The sequence below is a fragment of the Hypanus sabinus genome, chromosome 14 (assembly GCF_030144855.1).
Source record: "Hypanus sabinus isolate sHypSab1 chromosome 14, sHypSab1.hap1, whole genome shotgun sequence".
Classification (NCBI taxonomy): domain Eukaryota; kingdom Metazoa; phylum Chordata; class Chondrichthyes; order Myliobatiformes; family Dasyatidae; genus Hypanus; species Hypanus sabinus.
In genome coordinates, this window is record NC_082719.1 from 41,763,591 (window position 1) to 41,775,703 (window position 12,113).

The 12,113-nt window shown below is 41.4% G+C and overlaps 1 protein-coding gene across 5 annotated transcripts in view; it reads right to left on the reverse strand.

Moving 5' to 3' along the window:
• Window positions 1-12,113, reverse strand: part of arap2 (ArfGAP with RhoGAP domain, ankyrin repeat and PH domain 2) — a 416,402-nt gene that overhangs the window by 275,592 nt on the left and 128,697 nt on the right. For all 5 annotated transcript variants that reach the window (XM_059989011.1, XM_059989013.1, XM_059989014.1 and 2 more), the window contains 2 exons: window positions 6,348-6,433; window positions 4,050-4,126 (listed from right to left, as the gene is read on the reverse strand). In XM_059989011.1, coding sequence (XP_059844994.1) covers window positions 4,050-4,126; window positions 6,348-6,433 — 163 coding nt within the window. The remainder of the gene's footprint in view (window positions 1-4,049; window positions 4,127-6,347; window positions 6,434-12,113) is intronic.

Consider the following 12,113-nt stretch of genomic DNA (forward strand, 5'->3'; position numbering starts at 1 on the left):
CTTTTTGAATACTTTACTGAAGTCCTGCACAAAAACTCCACTGGGCTACATTCACCAGTCGTCTTCAGCACCTCCACAAAGAAATTCAATCAAGTTTGTAAGACATGACTTCCTACAAGAACCTTTTCCAATAATTTTCCTAACACTGATGTAAGGCTCACTGGCCTGTTTTGTCCCAAGGATATTCTCCAGTCATCTGGGACATTGCCTATGGTAAATGAGGATGTAAAGATCTCCATCAAACCCTCTGCAATCTCCTCTCTTGCCTCTTTTATTAACTTCATTAGGCGCTAGGGACTTATCCCACCTTGTTGGTCTTCAAGAGATTCAACACCATATCCTTTTTTATTTCAACATGCCTTGGTATGTTAACATTCTCCTTCCCTGATCTCACTACCTCCTGTGTGTTTCGACATGGTGAAAACAGATGCCAAACATTCATTTGGTATCTTTCCCACTTCCTTTGGCGTCAGGCATAAATTCCCTCCTTTCCCCTTGAGTGGTTCTACCCTCAAAACAACCATAATTTTAATTTTGTGTGTAAAATGTCTTTGGATTTTTCTTAATCTTACTTGTTAAAGACATTTCATTGCCCCTTCAGAACGCATGATTCCCTGTTTAAATTCATCCCTGGTTCCTTTATATTCCTCAAATTCCTGTCTAATTTCATCTTCCTGAACTGTGCTTATGCTTCTTCCTGCTTTTTGACTAAACTTACAACTTTCATCATCATCCACAGTTGCTGAACCTTGCCACCCTTGTCTTTCTTCCTCAGGAATATGTTGGTCCTGAATTCTGACCAGCAGACTGTGAAACATCTCCTCTATCTCAGATAGGGGTTTATCCAATAGCTACTCTCAATCTACTCTCCCCAGCTCCTGACGAGTACTGTTGTAACTAATCTTTCCCCAATGCAGCACTTTCTTGCCAAAGTCCAATCTTATCCTCATCTATACCCACCTGACAACTGATGTCTATTTGACTTTTTCCATTATAAGAGTTTTAATCACAGACATTTTAAAATAGTGAAAATAAAAACTCTTTAGCAGGCAGTGAACAGCTAAAGGCTGTCTGTACATTCAGATGTTGACCTATCCCCTCTCTGGGGCACCAATTAATCCAGCCTTAGTCACATGGAAAAAGCAAGCATGGGCAGTTGGGAACCATGGCTGGTGAATCAGGGGGCTCCCGAACCATCCAGCTAAATACAGTGTACCCAGTCATGTACAGCTGCTGTAATGTGATGCATGCTACAGAGTACCAACATTAAACTAACTCGTCAAAGCAATAGCAACAAGTCTGTAACTGACAGAGATTCTAGTCCCTAGTGCAATATTTGAGATACACAAAAGATTAAAGCAGAATTTCCTCATTTAATTTTGATGAATTCAAGATCTCTCTAGATTAAACCTTGTTAGTTTCATTCAATTCCCCTTTCTTTATTGTTTACAAAAATGCTTGGCAATCATCAGTACAACATACCTATCAAAATCACTTCTTATCAATTATAGGAACCTTGGGAGATTCTATTATATGCAACAACAATACATTAGGCATCACAAGTGAATCTGCAGATGCTGGAAATAAAGAAAAAACACAAAATGCTGGCAGAACTCGGCAGGCCAGACAACATCTATGGGAGGAGGTAGCGATGACATTTCAGATCGAAACCCTTCATTAGGAGTGAAGTAACATGGGATGGTCGAGGGGGGATAAGAAGTGGGGGGAGAGATAAAGTAGAGAGCTGGGAAGTGATAGGCTGGAGGGAAATGGGCTAGGGCGGGGGTCGGCAACCCGCGGCTCCGGAGCCGCTTGTGGCTCTTTTACGTCTGTGCTGCGGCTCCCTGTTGCTTTGGGAAATAATTGGTTGTGGCGACCCTTTTCCTGGCACATCCGAACCGACTCACAATTAGATAGCCTACGGGGGTTTGCGAGCACAGAGCTTTGGAGCCTCTGCGCCATGGGGGGCAGGTTGAGGGAGGCTTAAAAGTGAGGCTGAAGATTTCGAATAAAGTTTTTTCCTTCGACTGCAGTTACCGACTCCGTGTCGTAATTTTAGCGCTGCGTGTAGCACACCGCTACATGGTCAGTATTTAATTAAAATGTATTTTATGTTAGTTTGTTAGTTTTTGAAATGTAAATCTAAATTTGAAGATTATGGTGATCTTGTACAATCTAAATAAGACTTTGTGGCGACCCATTTCCTGACACATCCGAACCGGCTCACAATTAGCCAGCGTTCAGGCTAAGGGAGATAGCCTACGGGGGTTTGTGAGTACGTGTCTTTTGCAGCATCCGCGCCCATGGGGGGCGGGTTGAGGGAGGCTTAAAAGCAAGACTGTTTAGTTCGAATAAAGCTATCTTTGACTGCAGTTTACTGACTGCGTGTAGCAACCGCTACAACGTGTTTTTATCGCTGGCTGTCCAGAGGGGAGGTGCTGAAACGCTTTGTCGCGTGTCTGGAAGAAGTGAAAACTTTCCTGGGCAGCAAAGGGCTCACCTTTCCTGAGCTGGAACAGCCAGAGTGGCTGGAAAAGCTACACTTCATGGTAGACATAACAGTGCACCTGAACACGCTGAACACAGCTCTTCAACGGGGTAAGGAAGTACAGCCCTGCACATGTTGGAGGATGTTTTGGCATTCGAGCGCAAGTTGACGTTGCTTGCCAGAGATTTACAGAAAGGCACATTGTCTCACTTCCCCAATTTGAGAGAGTTCAAAAAAGGTCACGACATGATAAATTCGGAGTATTTACATTGGGCAATCATCGCAATGCAAACATCGTTTGGGAAACGCTTCTGTGAGTTCAGAGAGGAAAAAAACACATTATCCTTCCTGGTCACTCCCCTAAGCATCGATCCATCCCTACTGAATACGACTGCATTGTCAGGTGTGAGTCAACCTGAACAAGGATGATAAATATTTTAATTGCCTATTATTTTACGTATATTCATATGCTTTCATTGTTCAGTGAAATAGTCCTTTTATTTTTCAGGTTGACAGCTGGCTGACGTTATTTTTGGTTTGCTGCTGGTGGCAAATTTAAGTTTGGCGTTTTTCATAAATACAAGAAGGACTCAAATAGACGTTGAGTATTTTACTTAAAAGTAACCTTCAACCCAATGTCTTTTTTTCGGAGGTCAACATGTTTTTGTTGCATGCAGAAATGTAATTTCGTTTTCTCTGCAGGAGTTCATCAATTTCATAAATGCAACACATTATAGTTTGTTTATACATAGCATAAAGGCAAAACAAAACGTTGTATGCAGTGTTATTTCATTTTAAATGTCAAACGGGTTTTGCGGCTCCCAGTGTTTTCTTTTCTGTGGGAAACGGGTCCAAGTGGCTCTTTCAGTGGTAAAGGTTGCTGACCCCTGGGCTAGGGGGAAGGTGGAGAATTATGGGAAATAAAAGAGAAAGAAAGGTAGGGCTGGGGGGGAGAGATTATAGTGAGGGGGGAGAAAGAGAACCAGACTAAAATAAAAGATAGGGATGGGGGTACGGGTAGGGGAGGTGTATCAACGGAGGTCAGTGAGTTGGATGTTCATGCCGGCAGGAAGAAGGCTACCTAGGCGGGAGATAAGGTATTGCTCCATCGACCTGCGTTATTTTAGTCTGGTTCTCTTTCTCTCTCTTTTTCCCGCTCACTATAATCTCTACTTTATCCCTCCCTCCATTTCTTATCCCCCCCCCCCGACCATCCCATGTTACTTCACTCCTGATGAAGGGTTTTGGCCCGAAACTTCATTATTACCTTCTCCCATAGATGCTCTCTGGTCTGCTGAGTTCAGCCAGCATTTTTTGTTTTTTAATACACTAGGCATTACCAGTTTACTGTGTTGCATTATAGATAGAAATACATTGATAGTGATTGCCAGCAAATAAGCATTAATATGAACTTTTCTTCCTATATCTCTCCTGACAATATGTAAAATTAATAATGACTATACTGCACAGGGAAATTGGTAGGTCTGCAGACTCTGTCAGTTAGCTAGTTAGCTTTCCTTCAAAAGGTAACTAGTCATGGTGCATTTTTTAGCTGACTCACCTGGTAACTTTCAGAATTGTGGTAGAGAAACGTTTCACCATATGGGATAATAGGAGAAGGCTTGTCTCCATCACGTCCTTAGAAAAGGAAAAGGAATAAACCCAATATTATATGTGCGGCATATATTATGTATGATAACAAATCAGCAGCCAATAACAAAACTGGGGATCACATAGATAACTATCGAAACTATAAATACAGGTCATTTTCCACTTCTTTTTCACTGATGAATCAGAGATCTGTTTTGGCCAAACTGAATTGCACAAGACCCGAGAAGTTTAATGGGAGATTGGGAAGTTGACAGACACATGGTTGGATATCATAGGCAAGAGCCATCTGTTTCTCAACTAACATCTAGAGAGTAAGCAGAAATGGAAATATTGTTAAGATTCTACGCTACCCTACATCTTTATAAAGAGGATTGCAGCACCCACCTGGAAAAGACCATAAGACATAGGAGCAGAATTAGGCCATCTGGCCCATCAAGCTTGCTCCGCCATTCAATCATGGCTGATCCTTTTTTTCTATCTCCTCCTCAACCCCAGTACCCGGCCTTCGCCCCGTGACCTTTGATGCCATGTCCAATCAAGAGCCTATCAATCTCTGCCTTAGATACACCTAACAAACTGGCCTCCACAGCTGAATGTGGCAATAAATTTCACAAATTCACTACCCTTTGGCAGAAAAAAATTCTCTGCATCTCTGTTTTGAAAGGTCGTCCCTCTTTCCTGAGGTTGTGTCCTCTTGTCCCACTCTCCTACCATGGGAAGCATCCTTAACACATCCACTCTGTCTAGGCCTTTCAACGTTTGAAGGGCTTCAATGAGGTCCAAAACTCCCAACCCCTCAGTGAGCATGCTTGAATTTAAATAGAAGTAGGTTCAGTACTCCACCAAGGAGTTAAATGAAAAAATACATGAGTAGTGGGCTGATAATAGACAGTGCTCTTCAAGTGAGAAAGGGAACACAAGTTGGAACCAACTTTGCATAATGCCTTTCCCTAAAATCAACCAGGAATTAATATATTTTCCAATTCCTGCACTTTAATATCACATTTCTTTTCCTTTAGGCTAATGCCAAGGCACTTTTGATTTGTTCACAGCTTTGCATTTGCAAAGGATAAACTGGATGAAACATTGTTCCAACAAGGAGACACGTCCATTTAAGTGCAAATTGGAAATCACAAATGCACTACACAATGGAAATTAAGTCAAAAAGTAGCCACAAATTGCAGTAAAAATGAAGGTCTTAAAATACTGTTAAATTTTGGTGAATTTTGAAAAAAGAATTTAAGGACAATAACTCTGAAGACTTATTATTTCTTTCTGTGATGGTCATACAGTATTTAAAAGGATTCACATTTTTACAATGCATTCGATCTCAATTTTAAACCTGCAACCTCTCAAACAAACTCAATCCTCCCTAGTCAAAGATTGTTAATTTGACACCAATATTTAGGAAATATTTAGACATGTAATGACATGTAATGAGTCTATCTATGCCTATTCATGGCCTCCTCTACTGTTGCGATGAAGCCACACTCAGATTGGAGGAACAACACCTTTTATTCCTTCTGAGTAGCCTCCAACCTGACGGCATGAACATTGATTTCTCAAACTTCTGTTAGTAGCAACACCACCCCCTTCTCTAGTCCCCATCCCCTTTTCCCTCTCTCACCTTATCTCCTTGCCTACCCATCTCTGGTGCTCCCCCCCACATTCTTTCTTCCAGAAACTTCTATCCTCTCCTATTAGATTCCCCCTTTTACCAGCCCTGTATCTCTTTCACCAATCAACTTACAAGGTCTTTACTTCACCCCTCCCACTCTCAGTTTCACTTATTGCCTCAGGTTTCTCCCTCCACTCCCCCCACCTTTTAAGTCTACTCCTCATCTTTCTTTCTCCCCTCCAGCCCTGCTGAAGGGTTTTGGTCCAAAGCTTTGACCATAGTCTTTTCCATGGAAGCTGCCTGGCCTACTGAGCCCCTCCAGCATTTTGGCATGTCCTGGGATGATCATTGCTGAGAAAGCGTGGATGCTCTGCAAATCTGTTGTCCTTGGCCTAGCTGATAGAGAAGATGGCACATAGGGACACCAATTGGCACAAGTGAGGTTGGAGATGAAAAAGGATGCCTCTACTCATAATACAATTCCAAACATAATTACATCCATCAGAACAAGAAAATCAAAAGACAGCAAAATTACTATTTACGTGCAGAAATATCTGCAGATTTTACAAAGTGAACTGGAAAGCCTGTTAAGCGTACATCTACCAAAGCCAAGTCAAAACATTTACTTACTGAACGCATCAGCCAACAATGGATTTTGAGGACTGTCACAACTAGGGAAGTGTGCAAGGTTGAGGTTTCGCCTTTTGAGTAGGGAACTGCAGATGGAGACAATAGCAGAGATAAAAAGATAACTGTGAGAGCAAGAGCTTTTCAATGTATAACTTGTGATAAAACCTCTACACAAAAACACACCTACCTCTCACATAGCTCTAATTATTAAAATAAATCAGTCAGAGCAGAATTCTAAAACCAGACATCCTAATTGTATTCTATAATCTACAAGATGGTTCCACTTCTTTTACATGCAGCTACTGCAGTACTAAATTATATAAAATTACAGAGAAATGTTCACAATTTTGGGAACCTGCAGTCGTTTTTGAAGAGTGACTACTGTTAACAAAATCGGCAGTTAACTTACATTCAGAACAACCCTCCCAAAAAGAAATACAAGGGTTTAATGTCTCCATTGTAAGAAAACATTGTGCAGCTCCTCCCATTCTGCACCAAAACAACATCCCATATTTTGGTCGAGATTCTGCCAATAAATGGATTATGTCAAATGCGATTGTTGAGTAGACAATAACAAGGGGAAATAATTTAAATGAATTGTTGAAAGGGGAAGTTGAAGAAAGCTTTTTTTCTCCCACTGAGTGATGGTATTCTGGAACTCATTGGCTGACAGGATTATGGTAGCAAAGACCTCCATGAAACTCATGTGGTAGTTTAATAGATATTAATTGCGCTGCACTCTGAAGGAACAAGAGCAGTAAAGAGGGACAAGATGGAATATTCATATTTGCATTGACACGGACACTATCTTCATTTCTCTCCTTCAGCGCCATAACTGTGATGGTAGTACTAATACTTGGTAAATCAGTCACTAATACCTTGGTAAATCATCACCTAAGTAATGTTGATATGAATTTATTTAAATACCTTGCATATTGAAAAGTTCATTAATTCCAGACAGCTTTACCATATGCTCAGAAGCCTTGCTGAGACAAAACAACTGTAGATCTCTTGCTTAACCAACGTTTTTCTTCTTTTTCAGAAGAACAAGGTTCCCAAGGATATTATAGTCCACCAAGAGTTACATCAGGAAAAATCGTTAGGTATAGGATTTACTCACAACTGGTAGAGAATGTATTTTAGGGATAGTCATGTTGCAGCTATTTAAAACTTAGGCTAAGCCACATTTGGAACTAGAACATAGCATTGTTCTAGCTGCCACATTACAGGGAAGATGTGGAGGTTTTGGAAAGGGTGCAGAAGGGGCTCACCAGGATGTTAGCTGGATTAAAGACTGTTAGCTTTAGGGACAGGTTGGGCAAACTTGCATTGTTTCCATCAGAAAGTTATGGGAATAGTTTGGATTTGCTTCAGAGTTAGCACATACATCATTTTTCTCCTGTGCTGTACTACAAACAGGTTGAAAATAACATGACAGGGAAGTCCTCAATGTGATCTAGAATGCAAGGAAATCTCTCATAATAAACAACTTTGAAATAAGAATATAAAGCAAGGTCTCATACTGCACACAAAGTTTTAGTTGACAACACAACAACTTAACTTCAATATTCTTTCCATGAGAGATAACAGATGACTACAGTGGTAGCTAATTTTAAGTTTTTTTCCAACTTCAAGTACAAGGGTATGTAAAGGGGCTCCTTGCAGCTGCAGAGAAAATACACTTAAACTTCATACATATTTCATACTTCATACTTAAACTTCATACCATTCAGTCTCCTTTGAAGTTCCTCAAGTAAAACTATTGGATTTCAAACCAACTGATATCATGTTACATAAATCGACAAATAAGTGACTGCTCACTTTAAATTTCTCTATGCTATATCTTTATCAGCTCACAAGCTGTAGGATGTCATAGGCCACTTACTGTCCAACACTGAATTGCCACCAAAATGAGAACTTCATAATGGGTCATGAGTTCCATGATTGGCTAGACAAGGTAAACACTTCCTTCCACTAGACCATTTGTCAACCAGATGGGCTTCTACCCACAATACTATAATTTTGTGGTCACTATGATCAAAACATATTTTAATTCCGGGCTTATTGGCTGAACACAAAGCAAACAGACAAATGAAGCAGCTTGGAAACAATGCTGGAATCCAGAAAGAGGAATATGGAGCACTACAACACAAAATAGAAAAATTTAACACTGCATCACATAAACCACAAGTTACCAACTACAACACATTACAGTAAGCTTCACATTTTCAATGCATAGCTAATTTGTTGGAAACACTCAGCAGGTCAGGCAGTAGAGCTGCAGAAGGTTTCCAGCATTTTCCGTTTTTTCAGATTTGCAGCACCCGCAGTTTTTGTTAATTTAATGCTAACTTATAAATGTTTTTAACGGTTATAGGCTAATTTTCAGCAACTCTAAGGTTTTATAATCAGCTCTCAGTATTTAGAAAAGGGTCCTTGTTTTGACTAGAGGTGAAGTTCCTCCCCCAGCCTTGCCTTCAGGTGAGGACGTTAAGAGCCAGCTTGTTCAGATAAGCACAGAGGAGCAGGACCCAAGACAACCGAAGCACCTTTGGGAGAGGAGGGGAGAGGGGAAAATCCCAAGTAGTGTAGAAATAGCAGATCAATCATAGAACTTTATTGTTTCCAGTTCCATGCAGAACATTCAAAAATTATATGGCATTAGATCATTATTAAATAGGATACAAAATAAATACAAACTATGGGCCTGATCTCTGGCTCAGCACTCAAAAAACATTTCTTATGTAATGCCCTGGTAAAGGTTTTAAATGGTAAAGGGTTTAAAAGTTGTAGGGTGTTTCATGTAATTGTCTTTCTGTAGAAGTAATGTTTGGGTCACTGTTAAAGAGATAAGGGATGCTTAGGAATGTGGGCCATCCAATCTGGAGAGTGGAATGGGGAGAAGATTCTAGAGAAGGATTGGGGGGAGCAGATTTGTGACACAGTGTGGGTCTTTGGCTATGTCCACACTAGACCGGATAATTTTGAAAAAGCTGGTTTCGTGTAAAAATGATAGGCGTCCACACTAGGCATTTTTAAAAATATCTCTGTCCACATTAAAACGGTTATTTTGGCAAATCTCCTCCTACTGCACATGCGCAGGACTCATCTACCAAAAACAAGCGACATGTCTGGTGTCGAATCTCGCCGTGAAAGACGGTGCACGTTTGTTCAGTTACAGACTAGAAAAACTTAAATGATGGGACAGCTGTTGGCTCTTGCACAGGAGGACTTTAAAAAAAAACAAATACAGATAATCCCCGAGTTACGAACGTCCGACTTGCGGACAACTCGTACTTACGAAGTGAGGAAGGAGAATGCCGTCCGCCATTTTAAGTTGTTGCTGTTGACACAGTGTTGAGTGTGTAACTTTGTATTTGGCTTAAATTTTTCTTAGCAAGATTCACCCTGACCCCACGCCCCCCCACCCCGTTCCATTTGGCTGGTGGCGCAGTGAGATCAGCACCGGACTCGAAAATGGAGGTAAACGAGCTCAATCCAGTGACAGACCACTCCCATGCTGGGTTGATGTCGATCCAGTGATTCCTGTACCATCCGTGTCGGGTTGATGTCGAGCTCGCAACTCGACCTCATAAAAGAAAACACTGCCACCTCCAGTTTAAATCCCCATGTGGGGGATCAAATACCCAAACCCAGCACCACCCCCACTTGTCCCATTTAACCTGGCTCAGTGTGGTGGACTTTAGGACCTGGGGAATTCAGTGCGGTGGTCCTTAGGACCCAGCAGACCTCAGGAGCCAGCGCAGCTCGGGACCCGCTGCCCGCAGTGTTTCTGTTCCGTTGACGGGAAACGATCACGATTGAAAATAAAATGGAAATAATAAAGCATTTGGAAAGAGGTGAAACGCCATCGGTCATTAGAAAAGCTTTAGGCTACAGTCGGTCAATGATCTGAACAATTTTAAAGGATAAAGGATAAAGTGAGAATAATGGAGCATATGAAAGGCCCCGATGAAAACTACAATTATTACTAAGCAACACGGTGGTTTAATTATTGGAATATATATGTTTTGTAAGTGTTTTACATGCATAGAAAAGTAAAATATATACTATATTCTAAGATGAACGTTTGACTAACTGACACTAAATAATACCAGATGTACTTGTTACGACTTACAATGTACAAATCCGACTATAAGACAGACTCAGGAATGGAACTCGTTTGTAACCTGGGGACTGCCTGTACTGAAGTGTATGGAGGCAACCAACAGGGAGTTCACGGACAGTATGACCCAGTTAATGACGAACACTGAAAAACTGATGAACCCTGTTGCATTAATAAAGCTCCTTGTTAAATGTAGAAAACATGCCTGCATCAGTATTATCTCGTATTTCCATACACTGTTACATTAGGCTGCTACGCATCTATTGTCAGAGAAGTGCTTGCATAAATAGGTAAACCACCTTCATACGAGCAAGGACAGAAAACAGGGCAAAGTGAGTATACTTATTTATTCAGTATGTTATGAGTCAAAGTATTTGGTGAGTACATTTCTAACTCCTCTGGCTTCAGTCTCGTTGCTGTCTGTTCTGAAATTGTTAGGTTGTGTGGGGGTTGTGCTTAAGAAAACAATGAAATGCCGCACTGCCACCACCATCTGTTCCGGCATGTCACTACAGCATTTTTAGAAATCTCCGGTTACCCCGTCCACACTGCTCTGACCAATCCGGCGTTTTCAAAATTACACACTCTGGACAGAGTTTCTGAAAATCTCTGGTTTCGGGGGATGAAGACGCTGTTTTAGTGTGGACAGAGGGTAAAAGCAAAGAGAAAAAGTCTCGGTTATGGATTTATCCGGTGTAGTGTGGGCATAGCCTTTGTCTTTGTTGGGGGGAAATGAAGAGGGATGACACTGGAGGGAACAGGTCATAGGATTCGATCCACTGGGAAAATGTGATTCAATGGTGCCAAGGCAAAGAGGTCCAGCAAGGATCACTAAGTATAGCTTTTGGCAGATTTGAGCTTCAACCTGAGCACATTTGGTTGTTTAGTTATAATAGGCCCTTTTGTTTTTCTCCCTTTACTAACTCCTTGGTTAAGATACCACTCACAAATACACTTCTTTATAATTGAATACAGAGTGGGATCTGTTATTTCATGCTGACGGGATATTGCAGGGCAGAAGATCACACAAACCCACGGCTGTGGCAGACTGAAGTCAAAAACACCCTAGACGTAGGACGCCTGTGGAAACCAATGGCTGTCAGCAAGGGGCTAACGAGCCACATTTCCAGAGACCCATTAAAGAGGGTTTCATTTGAAAAGTGCATTTTGTGAACGGAGAAGGCAACAAAATACACGGAAGAGTTTAATCATCTGAACTGACCTGCAGTGCATATGTACTTGATGTATATGGCCTTAGGGAAGTGCTACGTGGTCCTGATACAGTATTTAGTGCTACGACCACACAATTCCAGTGACCCTGACCTCCAGTCGAAAGGCTTCCTTTGGCTGCTACAGTTTGCTTTCACATCCCGAATACATGTTGGCTGGTTAATTGGTTTCTGAAAATTGTCTTTAGCAGAGATGCATAATGGGAGAATTTTGGAAATCTGATGGACACAATAGAGCAAGTTGGGATAGAACATAGAATGTAGAACAGTACAGCACATTACAGGCCCTTCGGCCCACAATGTTGTGCCGACCCTCAAACCCTGCCTCCCATATAACCCCCCACGTTAAATTCCTCCATATACCTGTCTAGTAGTCTCTTAAATTTCACTTGTGTATCTGCCTCCACCACT